This window comes from Oculina patagonica, chromosome 4 (assembly GCF_052425735.1).
Source record: "Oculina patagonica isolate OP01 chromosome 4, crgOcupat, whole genome shotgun sequence".
NCBI lineage: Eukaryota > Metazoa > Cnidaria > Anthozoa > Scleractinia > Oculinidae > Oculina > Oculina patagonica.
The window spans coordinates 56865454-56889214 of NC_135761.1; the positions used below are offsets into that span (position 1 = coordinate 56865454).

The window sequence follows — 23761 nt, forward strand, 5'->3', positions numbered from 1 at the left end:
TGGCATAAACGAAGAGGGGATAGCATTAACCCAGAGCCAGCCATGAAATCTTTATAAAGAAATGCTTCATCTGACATGGCTGACACACTTAAATTACATCCGGTCACTTGCAAACTTTATGTTGCCTGAGGAAAGGACCCTACTGCCTAGTTACAAGGTTGTACATGACAGTCAGGCAGATTCCCCCCCCCCCCAAAAAAAAAAAAAAAAAACAAAAAAAAACAAAAAAACAAAAAAAAACCTTTTTATTTGTGTTTTACAATAGTTTTGTTCCTCAAAAGACGGAACAATGAGGCAAATTTTTACTTTTAAAAATATTCTCAAAGTAGAAATGTTACACACAGATGGTTCCTGAACAGCTGTTACACTCATCAGTTAAAATAGGATTCATGAGGTTTGAAAGTAAGCAACAAACTGTCCAGACTTGATTGATGGTACCCAATGAACTTATTGGTAGTACTAGTTGGGTATTAAAAATAAAGAAATGTCTCACTTTCTTATGACCTCCTTTGCATTAAACTAGGGTTTATTTTTCAGGAAGGGAGGGACGTTCAGTTGAACTTCTACTTTCTTTATTTTTAGGGTGTGTGGGGGGGTTCCTTTTCTTCAATATCAAAGCCTTAATCTGCCAGGATACTGTCACCAGCATTAAGCTTGGATACTTCTTAATTTCCTGAAAGTACCTCAAGAAATCCACTCCTTGTGAGAATTTGTTTATCAGATATTTAAACTCAGGGTTTGTACGGGTCCTGGAAAACCTAGAAAGTTCTGGATTTTTATTGTGTAAGACAACTGCTCCTGGAATGTTTTGAAAATCTGTTAAACTCAGGTAACAACTGAATTCTTAGAACTTGCATCATAAGAAATGTATGGAAGACAGTAAGGAGAAATAATATTGAGATCTTGGGAGTGAAAGGGTTAATGTGAATTTTAGAGTCCTGGACAGATCAATCTGAGTCCTGGAAAAGTCCTAGAAAATTGTTTGTGAAAAAGGTTATGAACCCTGTAAATCTGTGTTCAGCTGTGAAACAAACATAATATATACCTCCCTTTAAATCAACTCCCACAAGAGATTTCAAAGTATTCAGTGATGAATTTGTAATTTGAGTAACTTTGTGATTGAAGTATACAAGTGAAATGGGCACTGGATTTTTAATTTAGTGCAATCTATGATTACAATATTATAATACCGGTACAAAGAAAACACTTTTAGAAAATCTGTGCTCGCAGATTTTCTTGAGTAGCTCTCGAAAAGCAGTTAGATCGAATTAGCCTTCACCCTCTGAAGCCGTTTCAGTTAGCTTTACGTCAAGGACAGCATTTAGATCTTCTATCTGTTTTTTCCTCTCTGGAAGCGACCGCTCAGGAGCTATTTTCGTCCAGCTGCAAACTGATGGGCAAGCGTTTGGTTTCAGTCCTCTTAAACTTGTGTCAAAGCACACAAAATTCTCTTGTTGGAAATGCTCCAAACAAACTTTGCTATAAGTAAAGACCTTGAAATCGTTCTTAGGATCTCTTCTAACTCTTGAAATCCATACATTAAAGCGACAACGTAACAAGCTTGAGTAAATGAATGTTTCAAGTCAGGGATTCAAGTTCATCAATGTTGCCGTAAATCGTAGGCAAAGCGTAGTTGGGATCGTATTTTAGCGATTAAATTTCTCTTACCTTGACGAGTTTTTTATCACTGGGAAAACTATGGAAAGATATCTCTTCGTTAGTAGAGATAGTAAAGCAGTTAATATACACACGGCACTACAAATACTCCATATCGAAATCCACGCACAATACTTCACTTCGAGGAAACGCGTGTTTGTTTACCCATTTCAGACCACGTGATCAATGTATGACGTATCAAGCTAAAAAGGTCTATTGAACTAAAAATTGAGGCTGAGAGAGACTGGCAAAAAGAACTTACCACGTCGGGTTTCGTTAGGCAAGGTTAACGAATTTTAATTTTTGTGCAAAGATTTATGGCTATAGATCAGATTGCTTTTATTTATTTTTGCATATAATGACTGCACGAATGAGCGGCACCTTTCGCAAATGGTATATAATGAACTAAAATTATCATTTACTTTTGTGCATATACAGGCGCATACAGTAAACAATTAAAACTGGGCAGGAAAGTACTTATTTGGCCACTAACAAGCACAAACTTAGCCTGAATTTCAGACATCCCTCTGTGCTCGCCTGCTTGCCAGAAGGCAAGCAGGCGAGCACAGAGGGATGTCTGAAATTCAGGCTAGCACAAACTGAGGTTTCTGTGTAAGCAATCTTTTCGATCCCAGCTTTTTCTGATGATTTCAGTTGATTTACTTATTGAAAACCTTCAGTTTTTATGCAGATTTGTCGTGAGTAAATAAAAATGTATTTACAAGATATTATCACCACGCAAAGGAGAAATGTGTAGATATTCTCTTGGTTGACGAGTCCGATATAAAAGGGTAACATTGAGGTGTCATGTGTTACGTATTTTCCAGTGAAAAGGCTGTGCAATACTAAACTACAAATAAGTAAATTATCTTTATATAAATATTATTATTTTAAGTGTTTATGTGCATGTGCTTGCAAACTTATGTTTAAAACGTAACTTTCAGATGGGTTTTGGATGTAAAAGGCCTTTCAATTAAATTGTAGAAGTTAACAAAAATGTAAGTTTTTGTTGGGCAAGGATACCTCTGTACCTGCTTTTAGGAGGAGAGAAACGTAAGATAGTGTTACCCAGTGAAAAGCGAAAAAAAAAAACAGGGAAACAGAATCACTAAGGATCACAGAAGAAAAGAATTACAAAAATGCAACATTACCTGTTTTGTCCTTTAAGCGTGTCTGCGAGAAAATGAGAGCTATAAGCCGATAATGGCGATACAAGATTCTCGAACACAACTTGTGGAATATTCTAAACCTGACAGGCTAAAAACATGACAAGTATATTATTAAGTGTTGACTATGTTAATAATTACCATAATGATTCTGATTAATGTTTCAAACATAAAACGGTCAAGCTCTTAAAATGAGACAACTAGGGTCTGTATCATTGTGAAGATAAGATCCATTGATGAAATCGCTGTATCGTGCTACCAATGAAAAAAATCGAGAGAGGATTGAATCATTATGAAAATGAAATCAGCTGATATCAAGTTATCGAGGCTGTTTCACAGCTGTAACAACAGCCTCGACAACTTGACAACTTGTGTTGTCACAACGTTTGTTTGAGTTTTCTTGATTTAATTCATTTACGCAACGTTTTGGTCAGTAATACGAAAGTAAGTCATGGGAAAGTGAGAATTAGAAACAGCTGTTAAAACACGCTGTTTTGATTTCAGGAAACTTTTATCAGAAACGCTGTTAGCAACAGATCGTTGATTAATTGACGGATTATAATGATCGTCATAGCCATGTGTCAAACAAGCACGAATAGACAAATTGTTTTATTAAATTCTTCACAAATTATTTCAATGTGTAATTTAAATTCGACTTAATGATGTCGAAAATTCAGTTTAACCCAAACGAACCGCTTGTATGAAACGGCGGCAATTGTCAGTTAAGGGGGCAGTGTCACCAAGATTAGTGCTACTTGCAATTGAAAATAGTCCAGTAAAGGTGTTGGTGTTAATTGGAAATCACTAATAGTGGCCTGGCCTTGCTAAAACGTACTGTATTAGTCACGAAAGGTTTTTAAAAAAGTGGTGGCTATGGATGGGTTGGAAGAAAGTGGATTAAAACTTGATTAAAACTTGATTAAAACTTTAAAACTTGATTAAAACGTTTTCAAGTTTGGCAGTGTTAGTCGGAAGAAAATCAAATGAAAACCACTGATAACGGTGAATTCACATCTTGGAGAATAAATTTATGCCTTTCTTCTTTTATTTTTTAAAGGTTATTTTGTTGATCAGTGGGTGCACTCTCACAGTTCTAGCATAGTTTACACAAAAAACTTATAAGACTTCTCGTGACACTGTACCTTTAAATAAAACGCTTGAAGAAAACGAGAGACAAAACATTTCTTTGAAAATATTCCCGCACTGCACAATCTCCACTGGAGCAAGGTAATGACAAAAAATTTGATTAACGACAAGATGAGAAATAATTGTGGAGCTGGACATAACATTTCTTGCGCAAGTAAAATGGTTAAGACTGCATCGGGTCAATGTGTCCCATCTTGCCGGAGTTTATCCCGGTTTTTGAAGCATTAGGCGGCCAGGAATATTTCTGATCCCCCTGGATGGAATGCTAGTCCATCACAGGTTTACCCACCAAGATTACGTTCCCCGATACCTATTTATACATATACAAGAGTGAGTTAAGAATCGACAAATTATTTTGTAATGTTCATTGTTATCCTTTTATTATGATTACAGCTTGACTTGCAGTTTTCGTGTGGTTAAACAATATTTTCGTTTATACTCATTATTGTTTTCGTGGGAATTACTTGTGAATTACACACTCCCTTATTTATAAGAAGCTTACTGTATTTATTTTATATTCGTGTTTGGTGAAGTGTGAAACAAAACTGTAAGAAACAGTAAAAAGCCATCAGTTCTTCACAGACCAATCACCAGTGACGTCAAGACAAAAATGCCAATCAGCTGCAACATTCCTGGGCGATAACCTATCACGTGACAATATAAGCATCGGTTAATACATAACGATTAACTTAAGTCTTAATAAAACTACTATTCACTAATGTACCCTATTACATGAAATTTTCGCGACACGTTAATTTCGCGAATTTCGCGATTCTAAAAAAATCGCGAAATTAAAGTGACGCGAACAATAAGTGTCGCGAACATAACATGACGCGAAAATTAAGTGACACACATATGTCAATGATCAACAAAGAATAAGTCAAATACCACTAAAGGAGGGCTCAAGAACAATTACTCATGCACGTACAAGCATGACCTCCTTGTAAACATTTTAAGAACTGCTCTGTTGATGCTATTGCCGAGATTTAGTCTCGCCCTTGATGGCATGAGTTTTTGTTAATTTTGATGTTATTGTTCCTTTGATGATTTCGTTTTATTTAATTCAAAGGCATGTTAAATAATATTGCCAAGGAAATGTAAAATGTGTCTTACTCAAAAACGCGAAATTAAAGTGAATCAAATACAAAATTTTCGCAAAATCGCGAAATTTTAGTGTCGCGAAATATGCGCACATCAAAATCGCGAAATTAACTTCCGCCTTACCCACACGAACAAGGGACGCCTGTGTTTTGCTTGAAACAAATGTTAACCATCAAAGTAGAAAAACCATTTACGCTTTTTAATCCAATCTTCCCGCTTTTTGTTATACTAGAGACGGATGATCCGTCTGGACGAACTTGCATTTTAATTAGGCGAGCATTTTTCAGTTCGTGCGATAATTCGTCTGTGTATAAATACGGGCATACAGACGGATCATCCGTCGAGACAAACTACCAAACATAATCTAATAAACGGTAACTGAGGTGTTAAGTTTGTATTAGACGCCTTCCTCTAATAAACGCCCCCTCCAAGGATCGCTTCAAAAACCAAGGTAACGCTCCATAGAGTAAAATCACGCAATTTATTTAGTTTCTTGCTTGATTCGAACATCGGACATCGAAGAGGCAAACGATACCAATATGGTTGGCCCCGATGTCGATGAAAACATCGATATCAAAAAATAGCTATGAACATCATCTCTGGCCTTTGCTTTAGACTCCTAGTCACAAACTCTGTTTTTCTGTCTTATAAAGCGAGCGAACTCCGTGTCTTATTTGTTTTGTTGACGTTGTTTCCGTTAAAGTGAAATAAACGCCTCTCTCTTATAAACGCCTCATATCTATTTAACACCCCCTGTAGGACCCCCGGGCGTTTATTAGATCATTTATGGTGTCTGCCAAGTTGGTCTTGGCAGGCGAACTACGAAGATAGTTCGTGTGGACGGATGATCCGTCTGTTTGCCCAGATTTATACACAGACGAATTATCTGACGAACTAAATATGCTCGCCTAATTAAAGGATCGTGGGCTCTGGGAACGAGACTGATGTTAACCTTTGAATTGTCAGGTTATTTGAGCGATTTGCATATTTATAAGGTTTTGTATGGGGAAAGAAAATGCAGGCCATTTGATTTTGGAAGAGGTGAAAAGAAAGCGCGCGGAGCCTAGGGAGAATGGCAACGAAGGATTTTCGCCTTTCTGCGCTCCCCCTATTTTCAATTTTTCGTGTTTTTCGCCATTCTCTCCTCCACTAAAGAAAACTCTGCGGAGAAGAGAGTAGAAACAAGCTTACCTAGCGGTGCAGAACTCTCCGTGACAGGAGTGGAACTCCACTCTGCTTTAAAACCTTTGCAAGTTTCCAGCTCGTCCGAGTGAAACATGATATACAGGGACTGGGTCGAGGCCTTCACGGACCCTGGCAATGTCTTCCCACAATACTTTCCTGTGAAATAACCACAGTGGAGTAATTAGGAAAGTGTCAAATCAAAAAGAAAATATAAAATATGTTTTTATTTAATTACCTATTAACGGTGCTGTTTTCTCTTTTCCATCCCGAATAACAACATAGTCAGCAGTGCAGTTAACACTCTCCTCCAAATCAAACGCTGTAAACTTGAGCCTGAGATCTCTTTGTTCGGCGTCCACTGAGATAATCCATTCACAATGCAATTTATTAGGGTACTGTGTGTCGTAGTAAGGTGTCGTAATTTCTCCTTTGTCGGCTGTTGTCTGCTGCCCACAATCTGGTAATTTCAAACAAGACAAGAGAAGATATCAGTTTATAAGCTTGTCAGATATTAATTTACCTTCCACCAATCACAGGGTTCCGGGTTCGATTCTGTCGCGGAGGGTCATGTGTGTTCTTGTCATTGTCTCTTTCCTTACCTGGAGGGTTTTACTTCAAATTCGCCAGTTCCACCCCTTCCCCTCCCCCACGGGATTTGAGGGCCTGCGCATACTATTAACGTCCACATTAACATGGTCTAATCTCATCTCATCTCATCTCATTTCATCAAGCTAGGCCTCCAGCCTCAAGTTATTGATCACATCATTAGCTTACCAGTTTTCTTCATTTGACACTTTTCATTTGTCATGTTAGTGGCCACCTCTACTAAGCTGTCAGCCGTTCGTCCCAGAAAGGTCATCATCTCCGGGGTCACATGACGGATGTCGTCACATTGCTGATGGTAACACTGCTGCATGAATCCCCGAAAATCCGCGGAATCAGTGAGCCAGACCGCTGGTAACGAAGGCTCAGCATTCCAGAACTGATAGTGGTCTGAGCGAAAGAAATCGCGAACTGCATTAAAGTAGTTTTGGTCCCAGGTACTTGGTCTGCCTGACAATGCCATGGGAATGGCGATCGTTTTGAAGGCATCTGTCAAAAACACAAAATAACGGTTTCACGTTTATAACATACTACAGTTAATTCGTCAATAAAAATTATCATAAAATAAAGGTTTTACTTTTCATACATACTGCAGTTGAATCGTAACTAAAAATCATCAGAAATAACGATTTATACCAAGAAAATATCATATTTTCTTGTTTATACGTGAAGTGGTACCTGGGCCAGGGGCCTGGAAATGCCTGCCCATTTTTTTTTCTTTCAGGTAAGAAAGCCCCCCCCCCCCCTCCCCCATTCGCCAATTACGTGACAGAAGTGTGAAGTCACAAAAAAACAAACTCCAAGCAGGGCCTGAGAGAGACAAACTCGTTTCATGGGTCAAAAAGAAAAAACCCCTCCCCCCCTGCAAGACTGAACTCACCGTCCTCCTTGAAAGCATTTGCAATCCCCCTGGTGAGCTGCGCATCCTCCTGAGCTCGACCAATCAAAGTCAAGAAGTCCCCTCTGAATTGATTTTTCGAGATTTCTTGATGCTGTTGCGGAAAACCTTGCTGGAAACCAGGGGGGAGCATTTGGGAATTTGGAGTGGTGTTGTAGTTGAGGACAACGTCTAAGATGACTGCTCCCTGGAAACCCGCTCCAGTGTTATTGAGGTACTGAGTCAAGTTCTGGACGAAGTAACCACTTCCGCATAATGGACGTCCAGGTCTGCATGGGCAACTTCCGGAACAGTTGGACGAAAGCTGTACTTCTTCCAGGTCAAAGGCCACAAACATGACAGTGTAGTCACGTGAACAACTCTGTTTGTCTGAAAGAAATGTTCGCACACAATTTTAGATATTTTCATATTAACTTTTACATTCTTAAATTCTAGGCGATTCGAGTGTTAATCAATTACAAACAGTCTTATTTGATTTAGTTGAACTACAAACGTGTTTTGTACTTTTCGTACAATGACCAGATCGTTACTAAGCAACATACACGTGCCAGTATTTGTAGCTGACTTCTGCACACGTTCTCGCAGCAATTTGCATTTTGTTTTGCGAGCTGGAAAAGTTTCACGTGGGAACTTTTCTACGCTCTAATCCCTTTTCCTTTGTTTCCAGATCGATTTGAGAACTTTGCGTAAACAACTATTGTTTGGCTTGATCCAACTAAACTAAACAATCAATGTTTTTGTGTGCGCCCAACAGTCAAGTAGCAACCTTATCACTATTTATAATTACTAGCATTTATGTTCTTAAGTGTTCTTAACTTAGTTTAAGTTAATTCTGGACACTCTGGTCTTTTGACCAGCATGAACTGTGGAACTTTGATTCCATTCAACTTTATGAACAATGGATCGCTTTAATTAGTTTACCTAGTTACCACAAAATATTTACATCTTACTTTTGGATCCTTTTGTGTTATTGAATTTAACATTGTGATAGTAGATCACGTACGGAAGGAAAAACCCGCTTAAGTCCAGCAATTCCAGTGATTGGTATTTGGGATAACTTACATTTATGTTCACGCGTATAAGCCGTTTCATTAAGCTGATCTATTTGCTAGTTATTGTCAAGTTGTACAGCAAAAAGTAAGAACGCGGTTCGCGCAAGATTAAAGAACGCCGCCGTTGCCATGTAAGATTACCATTCCAAAACATTACAGTTAAACCAATCACAAAGCTTTACGTAATTCACGTTAACCAATCACTGAGAGTTGTGGATCTAGAGCGTGGTTTATATTAGTGTCGTTTTAGGGTGTAAGAGAAGAGTAGTTAACAACAGAGATAGAGAAAGGATCGATACCTGAAGCCGACGAGTACACAATGTAATAAACTTGGTTAAAGTAGAAATCCCGTCCAGAGTTATATCTCGAGAGTGACTAAAGGAAAGCAAGCCAGGACTCCAAAAACACCGCGCAACAGAAAATAGTAAGTGTTATTTATATAAAATTACCATGTTTCATTTTTCTATCTCCTGCATGCGTGGCTAAAACGGCGTATTTCGAATATGACTGCATCATGCATCTTTCCTTTTTGCAACGAAGTTCTATTCTGACTTTATTAAAACACTTGAAGGCCAAGGGTTTTAAACAAAAAAGGAAAATTATCTTAAATTAAGGGGAATGACAAAGTTATATAGATTTTAGTGGCGGTCACCAGTAGCCCATAATTTATACTTCTGCATTCATGTCTAATTCTCATTGAATCATCCTGCACGGCTTTCGTAGAAACTGAAGATGTTTGGCTAAAAACGTATTTCGAATATGACTGCAAGCTTTTATTTTCAACGAAGATCTATTTTAGCTTTATTAGAACTTTTTAAAGTACTTGAGGAGCAAGATATTAAACAGAACAGCTAAGCAAATTTATATTCTTGGGAATGACAAAGAACTATAAATTTTTATGACGGTCGATTTGTAGTCTGCAGTTTATACTTCTCCAGTTATATATCATTGTCGTATTTTATTACCTGGACTGGTGTAAATTTTAAGCGCCTGCAGTAAAGCAGTCATTCCAGAACCGTTATCAAACACACCAGAGGAGGTCTGGACCGAGTCATAGTGAGTACCAATCAAAACCATCTTATCGTTACTTGTTCCAGTGTAGCGACCGGGCAGCCGGCCAATGACATTCACTCCTGGATACTAAATAAAGAAGAGAAAAGACGACAAAATTGGCAGACGTTTTGCAGCTGAGAAAGGTGTAGCTTTATCAATATTAATATGGTTTTAAGTGTTTTAATAAAACAGGTGCTAGATATTTTTCAATCTTATCGAAACACCAGGGCACATTGTCGCTCTAATTCACTCAAGCAATCAGTTATATTTTGTATAACATTGTAACAGCAATTTGTACAGACCAGGAAATATTCTTTGCTGGTAGACACTTGTGTTCTATTGGAAATCCGCTAATCTGAATTGGTTCTCCAATTATGGGAGAACCAATCTGAATTGGTTCTCCCATAATATAGATAGGAGTCTACGCGCGTTCTGATTGGCTAAAAATCTAAGTTTTATCAGAGTATAAAACATAGAAAAATCATGTTTTATTGTTTTTCGTCAGCTTTCCTCGAGTGCTTCGCGCGTCGTTGACTGTTCGTTGGCTATAACCACTCGTATCCAACAAGGGCGAATGGAATAATTGTTTTACTAATTCCTTTTTAAGTATAAATCCACTGGACATTTCATTTTGATGTAAACGAAGTGAAATTATGGGGAGGCGGGAAAAATTGCGACGCGGTGTTCACTCTTGAGTGAATGAAACTCGCAAGGAAGCGAGCGAGAGAGTATTCTTTCGAAGATTTTCTTCGCCAATCTCCTCTTAAATTGTCTATTTATGCTGGAAAATTGTGACAACAATTAAGGTTTACGGGAAAATCCGAATCAATAGCTTTTCTGGAAATTATACGCCTTGTTCAAGTCGAACGAAGCAAGGGACGGAGTAAAGTACTTTAAAAATTCCTTTTAAAATTCCCTTAAAAATTTGAACGAGGCGCAGGCTTACCTTTTCGTTGTTACTACGAAATTCTTCAGTCCACGTGTGCAGTCCATGATCCTTGAACGTTTCCACGATGTAGTCACGCGCTCTTTGTTTGGCAGCAGGGTCGACGTACACATTTCTTGTGTTAGTGAAGTGGTTCAAAATCGTGCGTAGAGACTGGGTCTTAGTCTTGGCTTCCGTTGTGGGAATAACTGTCAAACAGGCTAAAACTGGAAAGCAAGAGTTACAAAAATATGTAACCAAACGAAAGTTACGTACTTGATGAATTAATATTAAAAGCAATTTATTTGCATTTCAGGCTTAGTACAGTGAAGTTCTGGAAGTTGAAGGCGCGGTGGCTTAATGGCAGCGTGCTATACTCCGGATTGAGAGGTCCGGGTTCGAGTCCTGACCTGGGTCATAACGCTGTGTTCTCAAGTTGCGCAAGACAGTTAACTCTCTCAGTGCCCCTCCACCCAGGAATTACCATAAAGAGAAGCGAACGATTTTTAAATAGTTACTGGCAAATTTAATACAAAAACTGCAATATCACAGCGACAAACAGTTGAGTGGTGCCGATCTATTGAAGACCTGGATCAGTAACTTAGTTAAAACGGAAAATATAGACGGAAAACTGATCCTGGCGGCTAAAGAGGTCAACAATATACAAAGTGGATAAAAAACTAGAATATATTGAAAAAACTATGCCCATATTTCGGTTTGCAAAACAAATGTTCCTCAGGGGCGGCTTGGCGGAAAAAAAAGTGAGAAAAGTAAAAGGATTATTACAAATAGAAAAATTTAAAATAAAATACTGAACAATGATTGGTTCTAAGAACTAATTAACAAGTGTCAATGAAGTGTTTCGCAAATTTAATGCTGGGAGTAACCCTACGATGGACAAGTATCCCATCCTGGGAAAGAGAAATAATCCTAGTCACTTCAAGCTACAGAATCTTGAATAAGCGCCAGCAGCAAAAGACAAACAAGCAAAATGCAGACTTTACCTTTTTACAGTAAAGATACAAAACTAACGACCGACCGAGAAGCGCCAAAAATATTTTCACAGTTGTTATCAAATCTCTAACACTGTCAAAATAGCAACTCTTCAAATTAACGAGGCAGTAACGAGGCTTCCAAAGCAGCGAGCTCAATTGTAACTTGAGTTTTTATCAAGAAACAACGTAAGGAGTAGAGAGCTGCACCATTCAACTCACCTGTTGTAAGAAAGAGTAACATGAAGAAACCGTTCTTCGGCTGCGACATCTTTCTTTCGATATGGATGTAATGAGACTTGCTCTGCTAACGAGAACAGTTGCTAGTTAGCTCACTGTATTATTGTACAGCCACCATCAAAAATGGGCGTATATGATACAAATAATTCACTACTGCTGTATACGTATTGGCGCATAACCTGCGATCAGGCGTTCTTTGTAACGACTTTTTTTTATCCTCGCGCCGCAAAAAAGAAGGCGTGATCACAGATTAACTGGCGCATAGCATAAGTCGTATAATTTCATTCCCTCCACTCTCCAACCTCTTTAAGCATTTCTGCTATCCCTGTACCGCATAACTTGTGCTGTGAGTAATTCCTATCACCTGTAATCTACATGCATGACATGCTTATATACATATGCATGTATCAGGATCTAACATTTTTTAGGCGCAATATCCCAAGCATTATCAGACTGTCTAGGGATTGGCGTTTGAAGTGAAAAGCATGAACAAAGGATAATTTACTACGTAAATTTACTTTCCAGATCGAAGAGTTGTCATCACAAAAATTACATTTATCTGTTCAAAATATGCCGCGCTATGGGTCGTCCGTTTACTTGTGTGACCCATGTATACATCCCACAGTAGCTGAAAACACGTGCACGTGGTAAATTTGCAAGCCCAATGCAATAAAACACAAAACAATGTGCTTCACCAATAACATTAATTCAATTCAACCGACATAACAGTCAAAAATTGCGTTCACGTGCGCATAAAAAATATCTTCAATTTGTGAATCTCGAATCACATGTCACGGGAAAATAAAAAGCGCCGGAATTTTTTTTTGAAAATCTGCAACATGCCAAAGAGAGGTTTCTAGCTGACTCGTCCCCAGTCGTCTGTATCTTTGCCGCGTGCTGTATGAAGACGACTGGGGACGAGTCAGGGTTTCTAGAGGATACCATAAAATTCCGGTTATAAGCCCTGGGTTTATATACAACTTCGTAAGGGGTTTTGACGGGGCTTTTAAGCAGAGGGGCTTATATCCGGGAGGGCTTATAGGCGGAACAAAAAATTTCGAAACGAGCCACGGGAGTGTTGATCGAAATACGTTATTAAAGGGAACCTCTGTTGTTTAGGCAAGTTGACGTTGAGTTGTTTAAAATAATGCCTAAACTACAAATTTTACAGGACAGGGGAGAAACAGCATTTAATAATAACCGTAAACGGAAAAGATTATGGCTTTTAAATTTCCCGCTCGGCGCCATTTTGGAATTTATGACTTCACACAAAAGAACCTCTGCTTTCTAATCGTAATGATTCGATTTAGCGCCCTCCTTCCAATATCTTATTCCAATAAGCGCCCCCTTCCGAATAAACGCCCCCCCCGAATGTGTTTTTGTAAATAAGCGCCCCTATTCCAATAAGCGCCCCCATTCTAATTAGCGCCCCCGTTCTTATAAGCACCCCTATTCTAATAAGTGCCCCTATTGTGGTAAACTGCCCATACTGAAGTCATTGACGTCAACTAGATAAACTCCTGACCGTTCGCCGTACAGTTCATGTATATATTTACTGCTAAAATGGACAATTATTTTAAAAGTAACTGAACTTTTAACAATTTCTAACTGTTACAGTTTCTGTTATTGTTAGATACATTTGGTTGTTTCTCAAGAAATTAAATAAGCGCCCTGTCCCGAATAAGCGCCCTGTCTCGAATAAGCGCCCTCCATCGAGGTGCCAAAAGTAAATAAGCGCCCCGGGCGCTAAATCGAATCATTACGGTAATAGCGGCAACGCAGTGACGTAAAAAAATTCAAAATGGCGGCGCGCGGGAAATTTAAAAGCACAAAAATTGACAAATCAAAGGCCCAGTATTCCAATTAAAAAAATGGAATCCGCGACTTTAAACAACCAAAACGATTTTAGACTGTGGTAAACTTATTATTTTGACCAAAACTGTTTTACAGTCGAGGTTCCCTTTAAGTTAAAAACGTATACAGACAAAGCAACATTTAGCCCTGTTTAGTACTGTATTTCGGCAGAGGGGTGCTTATAATCGGATGTATTTTTTTGTTTCCAGCTAGTTGGGCCTATAACCGGGGGGAGGGGCTTTTACGGGAATTTTACGGTGGGCATGGCCGCGGGACATGGCCGCGAATTTTTTCTTCAAGTAAAATATTTCGCGCAGGGAACAGGTGAAATACTTTTCAACAGTTTTATTCATCCCCGTCGGAGCGGGACGGCTGTACACAGGCTACAACGTACCACGCGACCGGAGCTTCTAATAAATTTGATATGGTACTACAAGTGCTAATATTTCATCGTTGCTGTAACCTTGATTTTCTTTAGTTTTAAATGTTTAGAGGATGGACGTCTGCGCTTTGGAAGTTCGGTATGGTTAATTTACCAGACGAACAATTGTCATGAAAAGAGATATTGTAAAAAATTAGCGGATTTACCTGAACAAAACATTCAGCTCAGCATGACTGATATAACAATTAACCACAGAGTATGTGAACCACAACAACAGGCAGGGTCGCAACGGGGTTGCTTCCTTGTAGTTTGCTTTCGTCAATGACAAATGACATGCCTCCGCTTTTTCTGCAGTGAATTTCTGTGGACATTACTCTGATTACAGTGGCAGTGAAATGCTTTTTAAGAGAATTTAACGCCACCGGAGCCATTCTCTTTACCTTTTTAAAATGTTAAACGGCAGACAACAGTGAATACTTAAAAAGAAATCTAATCGCAACGACCAAAACCGCTCCGTCACGCAGCGCTCTCTTCTATGGCATTTGTTTCCGCGGTTCACAGCTTCGCCTGGTGAATATATACAACAACCCAAACTGATGGGATGCAGACATCAAAAATACAACAAAGTTTTAGTGAAGATAAAACTCAAGTCACGAAAAAAAAAGTTTACAACAGGTATGAATTAAGAAATCTGGGCAATCCGTACTGTCGTTTTGTCGGCAGGTGTCCCGCGGAAAGAGCTGCTCTAGTAGTGGTCTGTTGCCAGAGTTGTCACCGAGAGACATTAAACGTATAACGTGTCATTTTTTGCGCCGAGTCATGTGTCAACAGTAAAACATACAAAAAATTGTTTGCGTTTCACACTCATTTCAGTTCTCCCCGCTTTCCGAATGAAATGTTTCATGTCAAATTTGAAAACAAAAAGCTTTCGATTCGGATAGAACCATTGTTACCTTCGCTTTTGCTTTTTTTAAGCGCTTGTATTCAAGTTTGCTATTATAATGTAAAAAAGTGAAAAAATGACTGCTTATTTATATTTTAGAACCTTCTGCGTGTTCCCTTAGATATTTTCTATCTAATGATGATTCGACTTTACTTTCTTAGATCATAAAATATATTTCTGTATCTGGAATGAAGATTGCCCTGGTATTAAATTCAACCATAGCGCTCCGAAAGGAGCCGTTGGGTTTTTTTGGTATTTTTTCATGACCAGATTAGTTTTGCTAGTTCCAGTTAATAATAAAATAAAATGAAGTTGAGAATCGCTTGAATCGCGAAATTAAATGCCCTTCAATAGAGCCCCGGCGAAATACTGTCTCGCCAAAATCGCGAAATTAAAATTGTAGGTAGATCAAATATGATAAAGTTAAAACACGGGCAATCGGTTACGGGCGAAAAAATCCCCTGGACACTTTTCCTGTTACGAAAACACAGGGGGCTCATACAAGCGGCGTGTCTGTTTGTATGTTCGAAATATAAAGAAATGTATGGGGATTTTGAAAGGGTCTTGTTTTCCGGTAAACTTATTTCGAGTAATGTCTATGTTTAAGCTCAAAATAAACCTAAACCTGCCTTAGCTGTTGTATTATGTGGTTTCTGCGGCTCAAAATGGCGATGCTACCAAAATTATAAGATTAAATTCACGGAAATACTGTAGTCTATCTGACTGCCATTATTGTAGTTTTGGAAAGGCAAATAAATAAATAAATAAATAAATATTCCTTTCTACCTCAGGCTAATATAGCTTGAGCATTGCCGGTAAATTCGCATTACACTGACATAAGATAGTTAAACTTACCTCGAATCGAGTCCAAACAGTACTGCACCTGGAATGTATACGAAGCCGAAATCTACCAGAAACAGTCAAAAAGCAACATGTACTAACTACAAGCTCTTAGGCTTTATAAATCAATGAAGCGGAAATGCACATCTAGAAACAAACTTACCAAAATTACTTAACGTAACTTATTGTGAACTTATTGTGCGCAAACTGTCCAACGAACGAACAATGTGGCCAAACCTTGTGGCTGCTGTGAATGCGATGTCCACTGCATGCCAGCCGTGAGAGGCCTGGCCAGAGGAGGTTTCTCATTACGCATGCTGTCTGTTAACACTCTCAGCTATTGCGTTACACACCTATACAGTGAAATCTCGATTTAACGAACCTCTAATTAACGAAGTCCTTGGTATAACGAACTATATTCTTCAGCCCGGCCAAAGTTACAGTAAAATGTATGGAACAGTACCTCGATATAACGAACCTCGATATAACGAAATCCTCGTTACAACGAACACAATCCGGAAGCCCAAACGTAAAATGTACCTCGATATAACGAATTTCAGTCAACACGCGACAAAAGATTAATGTATGTAGAACAGACCAACAAGAACTTTAATCCTAACAGGAAAGCAACTTCAAAGATAGATGTCCATACCTAAACATTATGTCCTACTTAAACACTAAGCAAAAATATAATTTTTGACAGTCGTTCAGACAGTTCAGATCATTAAATACTGGGTAGCGCAACGTCACAGCGTGAAAAACAATTATTTTTTCCGCAAATTCGTTATATCGATATAACGAACCCTCGATATAACGAACAAATATCACCAGTCCCTTGGCACTTCGTTAAATCGAGGTTTCACTGTAGCTAGTCATTCTCGTTCCCAGAGTCCGCGTCACTCTAGACCAGCAGTCGGGGACGCGGGCTCAGGGAACGAGAATGGGCCAGAGGTCTCGATCCCTGGCGCAGACCAGAAGGATCGTGGAATCTGGGGACGAGAATTGGCGAGAGTGCTGCAGTGCAGTGCCCAATAACTATCAGCACGGTACCAAAAATTTGCCGTGCCGTGCCGATTTTTTAGGGCGTGTAAATGGGGTTTCAATTTCTTCCGACGCTGTTTCCTTGATTGTTAATGGATTGTGCCTCCGCTCAGTCACATATACTCTATTGATATATAAAAACAATCTTTTAAGAACGTTGAGGCTAAAAAATCCCCAAAATTTCAGAACATAAATATATCCTAAGAACGTACCCAAAGCTGAAATTTGGGTAAGGCACATTTTATTTCTTCTATTTATTGTTGAGGATAAATATCTACTAAATGGAGTCTTCCTTTTGGGCATGGGCGAGGGTCGGGAAAACTAGTCGAGGGTCAAAAAATCTCAAAAATAAAGACAAAAATAGAAATAAAAATAATAATAAATAAATAAAAAAGTAGATAAAAATAAATGATTGACAGTTTTAATTTTACGACCATAAATATGATCCTTTTAATAATTTTGGCCGGGTAGTTTAAGTTCTTACTGTGTGACGTCATTAGCCTTTTCTAAAAATAAATGTTATGATATTGTCGTTAACTGTGGAAAGTTTTATGCTTTAGGTAAAAGTGCATATACTTTGTTCTTTTTTTAGACCAAGCTGCTGTACTTACAGGAGAAATAAGCAAGGCTTAACCTGTCTTAGCCCGCGAATACAGCCGCCTCTCATTCGCTCCCGCTACTATCCCTGTCTGCGATTCTGCCCTGATCAAAATTTAAAAATTAACTACGTTGAAGCAAGACTGAGTTCAGAACCGACAAATTTTTGATTGATAGATAGATTTTTTTGATAGATAATTTTTTTTAAATAAATTAATAAATAAATAGATAGATAATACATGACGATTTATTTCAGTCTTGATAAAACTTCTTTCAACTAATGTAAGTAGCCGCTCTACAAGGCAATTTAACTTCCACTCACCCCACACGAACAAGGGGCGCCTGTGTTATGCTGTCGTTAATGGTTTTTCAAATGCAAGCGACTATTGAAACAAATGTATTCCATTACCGTAGAAAGCAAATTGCGCTTTTAAATCCAATCTTTCCGGTTTTCTGCGAAAAGAGAGCTTTGCTTCTGGGAGTCTCCCATATACAGAGTGAATTGTACACTTTTTTGGCCAATTGCATGCAAAATGTTTTTGGATATTTGTCACGTTTGTGGTTGAATCAGATGATGTCTTTTTTTAGCTCCATTTTGGAGGTCGAGAAGAGGTAGCTAAACACAAAATTGGCGATCTCCTGGATTTTGATTTTATTATGATTATTATGAGCACAAACAGATTCAGCCCAATCCATACAATGCCATATGCATGTTACTACTCATACTGTCTTTTATTATCCAACTTTGCTTGTAGAGTACAAATAACGCACGAAACCAGTACAAGTAGCTCAGGATATTTGTACTTGTCTCATTTCCCCAACTGAGCGAAAGATTTGAAAGTGGCAAGTCAGCATTTTGGAGAAAGAAAACGTTAGTTAATAAATTTCTTTGCTTTGTGGAGTACAAATAACGCGCGAAACCAGTACAAATATCTCATGATATTTGTACTCTTTTCATTCCCCCAACTGCACGAAAGATTTGAAAGAGTGGCAAGTCAGCATTTTGGGGAAAGAAAACGTTGGTTAATAAATCTCTAATTAGACATTTAAGTGAGTAGTATCGCTGTACATTTTTACTCCTAATATTTGTACACGTATTTTGACTCGCCCTTTAGGTTCGCCAAAATACTGCATGACTCTTAAAAATATACAGCGATACTACACAATTAAGTGTCTAATAAGATATATGTACCTCTGTACTTGTTATTATACCTAATCGTACCTTTTTGGTACGCTTCGGCGGCATATCAGGCGAGTTTGGTCGAGCCATGGTTCGTATTTTGGCGAGACGCAGTCGAGCCAAAATACCCATGGTGAGACCAAACGAGCCTGATATGCAGCCGAAGCGTACCAAAAAGGTACGATTAGGTATTTACCGTACCCAAATTCAGCCAAAACTCCGGTTATATTTATCGCTAAGCCATGCTTGCAAGGTACGTACTGCAAATTGTATTGACTAGGTCTTCAACACGTTTACCAAGTTCTTCTTCTACCTTTTTTTTTCACTCGTTTGTTTAGAGTTTCATTCTCTAAATTTTCAAAATCAAAATTAAGCGAAAAATTTGGAAATTCCGACTCCATTTTTCAGTCTGAATGTCTTAGTACTCATCGGCAAACATCGCGCAATTGGCGAGCGCGCTCAAGTTTAGTTTTGGCGGGAAAGTTTTTCTCTTTTTACGACCGCTAAACGCCGCTTATTTTAAATTACGAAGTTCTGTTTTATTGGTAAACCTCTCTTCATCGTACAGTAACACTACTTTACTTCAAAGTGACCGTGATATGGTGGCATATCAGGTCAGTGACTTGATATCGTAGGATATCAGGACAGTAGATCGCGCTTCTGATTGGCTACTTGCGAATTTGGGTACGGTAATAGAGTCATATCAGACTGTACGTGTTACATTGTCAATTGGTATTTTCATATTGGTCTCTCTTTAACTACCGAATTGTCAGTGAAAAGCTCCGCAGGGGAAGCCGGAAGCTTTTGATAACCTTAGAAACAAAACAATTTGTTCAGTACTGTTCCCAAGCTGTGCCCAAAATGGTAAATATGCTAAACCGAAACAGCGATGTTATGAATCAATAAGGTAAATTTATCCTTCATCAAAACTACTAAGATTTGAGGAGGAACGCCAAAGGGTTTGATTGTAACCTGAATAAACTATGAGATGCAACCCTGGTCACAGAAGAACGAGAGATTAAAATTATCTAACAGAAAATCGCTAACTGCTCAAAGGGAATAATTTGACACGACTGTATTTGAAATCGCATCATGATACATAAGGTTTAACCGCCCACAACCAAAACAAAGAAGGAACAGCGATCTCTTGACTCACTTAACTTAATTTCCCAACCAGTTTTGCTTAACCTTGCAGCGCACAAACCGACGAATATGTTTATGCAATTATGTTCTCACTGATAAAACTTAAGTACATAACACCGTAAAAAAGTATAACTTATGCAAACAAGGATACATGTTAAATCTAGATCAAACCCATCTTCTTGAAACCGTCGTTTCTTCTTGCTAACGAGAGCTTTAAAGTAAGACATTTCCACTACGTTTCAACAGCGACTCCAGGGGTGCCTTCTTTGGAACGACTCACAAAATCGCTTTTAAAACTGACTTCTATTATTTTACTTCGCGCTTTTTCTCCTCTGACGCATACTCTAATAATTCCTCTACGTATTCGTATGTCTGGAACTGTAAAATTCCCCCGCACACTAAAGCAAAAAGACTAAATACAGTTCCACATTTAACAAGCAGTCCGCCATATTTGCGGAAATCATTAGATACTTGTTATCTAGAATTTTCCCATATTTGCCGCATGCCGAAGGACCTTTGCCCAAATATGGTCGTAAAGAGGGAAAACTGGGTGAGAGTCCCGTAAGCCTCGCAATTTCCCGAATGAATCCCGAGATTACAAATGATATTCAAAGGATACAGGTTAGATTGAGGTCAAATCCGTCCTCAGTGTAGCGGATTTTCTCTTTGCTTACGAAGCGTCTAAGAAATTCGAAAATGAATCGCATCCTTTAATGACAGCAGCATTGCTGAAAAAAAAAAGTGAAATTCAAAAGACAACCCTAGATCAAATAATTACGTATTTAATATCTTAAACACATGCAGCCGGCCATGAAGCCCAAAACAGCTGAAGGGAAATACAGGCTTGAGCGGGAAAAGGAAGTCTTTATCGCCTGGTCACAGTGATAGGAAACTTTTCCGTAGTGAAGTGAGCCAATTAACACCATGAATTAATTTCAGTTAGCCATATTTGACCTACAAGTCAGATAACGCAAGCCGGAACCAATGTGCTGAAGCATAATATCCTATGTTACAGTACACACCTTTGATGTTTAGCGATGTCCAGCTGCTAATCGGTAAATTCTCCCAGCCTCCATTTTCCAGACGTTTTGCCAGTTGATTATTTTCTTGAGCTCTAGATAAATTTAAGTTTTTTTTGGCGATGAGCAGTGTATCTATCGTCAGGCTGTTATATCAAAATAAAATTTTCTTTTTCTTCAGTTTTCCACGACGTTGCAGCGCAGTCGCGGTGTGCGGATAACGGCACCCGAACCTACCTCGCTTACAAGTATTTGTATAACACTTGTACTATACTAACGTCGGTAGATCGCGTTATTTTAAGACTTCTGATTTTATATTACTCTTTCCGCAGATGTTCTAGAACGTGAGTAGTATGGAAAAGATTCGAAACCGAAAATACTGAGTCAGGAAAACCAGTGATCCAGTCATGCATTACGTAAACATGGACTGATACTTATTTATAAACAAAGTCAGTATCTCAGCCTTAAAAGGAAAGGTTTTGTACATGAATTGAAAGCTGAGTCAGCAATAAGCCTATAAATAATGTTAGAGGGGTTTCCCCTAATTCTCATTGACAAAGGTCTTTAAGCTTCAGCTTCCCCTTCTGTGAATAAATGTAGTGATCATCTTCTGATCGTTAAAAGACACCTTGATCGACTAGCAGAACAGACTATTACACTGTGTTTTACACTGAAGAAAGGCTGTGCCAGAAATATTTGTGACCTGCACAAATGACACTTTTATCCATTGTTATAATTTTTCAGTTTCGCTTTATCCCGAAATAATCATTTCAAGTGTCATGCATCAAGAAAAAAGGAAAAAAATAAAGAAAAAAAAACTGTTGTGCCGCGTCGGCCGGCAAGTGAAACATTTCAGTCGGTTAACAATTTAAAGTTGAGGAAATAAAATTAAACCACCGCAGCGGATGTGTCAAGCGTTACCCTTCGCAGCGAAGCAAAGTGTTTATATAGCGAAAAAGGGAGTGACGAAGTATATCTGATAGAAACAAACAAACAAACATAAAAAATACTTTGAGCAAATTAGCACTAGATAAAGTAAATGCTCAGGTCTAAATCGGGCGTTGCGCCAAATTTAATGCCATTTCAAGACAATATAATCCCAGGTAGGCTTGTACCGAAAGTGCTAGCACTTTTTTTGGCATTATTTGGTTTCGCGAGCATTTTTTTTTACATTTTATCCAAAAAAGCACTGCTAGCATTATTTTGGATTTTCGACTGATTATTTGTATAATTTTGTGTTAAAAAGCACAATCTGACTTCATTTATGGCGTCTAAAGATGCATTATGTCCTCATTTTAGTCAAAGGAGCCGAGGAGGCCTGGGGAATAGGTTTGATCGGTTTGATACGTCAGTGATTGCCTTCTAGAAACCCAGTCCATCACACTCCTTCCAAGATGACGTCATCCACGTTGTCATCAAGGAGCAATGGAAGTCAGCCAAAAAATTAGCATTATTTTAGCACTTTTTTGGCAAAAAACGAGCACTTCTTTTAGCATTTAATGCTTTTTTTACGAGCACTTTCGGTACAAGCCTAATCCCAGGGGGGGGGGGGGGGTACTCCCGCTTGTAAATGACGGGGATGATCGAAGGTTTTTTTTAGGGTTGAAATTTTCGATTCCGGGATTCTTTGGGGTTGGAAAATTTGGAAAGTATTATTTTTGGGTGACTTGATTTAAATAGGGGATTTTTTTGGGTATTAAAAACGAACTAAAGTGCCTTGGTGCGGCCTTTGGCGCATTTATATGGTATGATGAGACAAACACAAGCGTTCAATTTTTTATGATTTTCTTTGTGTTATATTATTGCCCCTCCTGGCAATTTAAGGGGTAATTTGACAAGGGATATTTTTGGGGGTTAATTTTTGTACAGGGATATTTTTGGGTAATGTCGGAAGACTTAGAGATTTTTTTGGGTCCTGAGTTTTGCCTCCATTCGATCATCCCCGTCATTTACAAATCGGAGTACCCCCCCCCCCCTGGGAGTATAATGTAGCCTGCGTGGAAGGAGGCGAAAGGGGTGGGAGTTGGGAGGGGGAGAGAGAAAAAAGGAGAGGGAAAATTTTTTACATTAATCGATCGATATAATATTATCGGCGCCCAGCATTCCTTTATTTTTTTAATTCGGGATAGAGGTGTAATTTTATTTTTCAGAAATTTAATATTAGCCAGGATTGTAGAATACATTAGAAGCTTAGAACATAACTATTTTCCGTAACGTTATTTCTAATCATTTCCACAGGCAGAAAAACCCCGCAAGAGCAAAGGAAAAACGAACGAACTAGGATTATATTCAAAATGGGGAAGAAGACAGATTAAGATCAGTGAACTGAGATATTTTAAGCTAAATTCTTCACGAACATCCACTATAAACTCTGACATAGACTTGGGCACGATAATCTGCGCGGTTTGGGACTGGGTCAAGTGACTTAATTTGGTAATGTCATGCGTTGAAATTTGCGTCTTTCCGCTTCGAATTGCGCGGGCAGGAACTGGCACTAGTGACATGTGCAATGTCATGTCGGAAACAAAACTTTTTCGAGGAGTCTTCGGGCTCTCCACCTTCCGGTTTAAGACTAACTAATCAGAAAGAATGTCAGTAACTCTTTGGCCTACAGTGCAGCCGTTAAAAAAAAGTTAAAGAGACTTGGACCGAACAAGTTCTTAAACCTCGCCGCCAAAACAATAGCCTTCGTTTTTAATGTGCCGGTTTGCGTAATTTTCTAAAGCACAATAACCGACCCCTGCA

General features: G+C 38.6%; 2 protein-coding genes across 3 annotated transcripts in view; both read right to left on the reverse strand.

The window, feature by feature from the left end:
* Positions 1 to 3062, reverse strand: part of LOC144650830 (uncharacterized) — a 13044-nt gene extending 9982 nt beyond the window's left edge. The window contains exon 1 of the mRNA XM_078510592.1: positions 2808 to 3062. The gene's annotated coding sequence lies outside the window, so the exon portion shown is untranslated. The remainder of the gene's footprint in view (positions 1 to 2807) is intronic.
* Positions 3063 to 4451: 1389 nt separating this feature from the next.
* LOC144650824 (uncharacterized) lies at positions 4452 to 16066 on the reverse strand. Of its 2 annotated transcripts, XM_078510583.1 has the most exons (9): positions 16052 to 16066; positions 12000 to 12084; positions 10807 to 11012; positions 9773 to 9947; positions 7738 to 8124; positions 7029 to 7346; positions 6490 to 6711; positions 6261 to 6410; positions 4452 to 4612 (listed from the first exon to the last, which is right to left on the reverse strand). In XM_078510583.1, exons 2-9 carry the CDS (start codon positions 12046 to 12048, stop codon positions 4545 to 4547), a joined length of 1575 nt encoding a protein of 524 aa, XP_078366709.1. In that variant the 5' UTR covers positions 12049 to 12084; positions 16052 to 16066; the 3' UTR covers positions 4452 to 4544. The 2 variants fall into 2 exon arrangements, with proteins under 2 accessions (XP_078366709.1, XP_078366710.1); XM_078510584.1 differs by lacking the exon at positions 16052 to 16066 and having other exon boundaries at positions 10807 to 11006; positions 12000 to 12072.
* Between the last annotated feature and the right edge of the window lie 7695 nt (positions 16067 to 23761).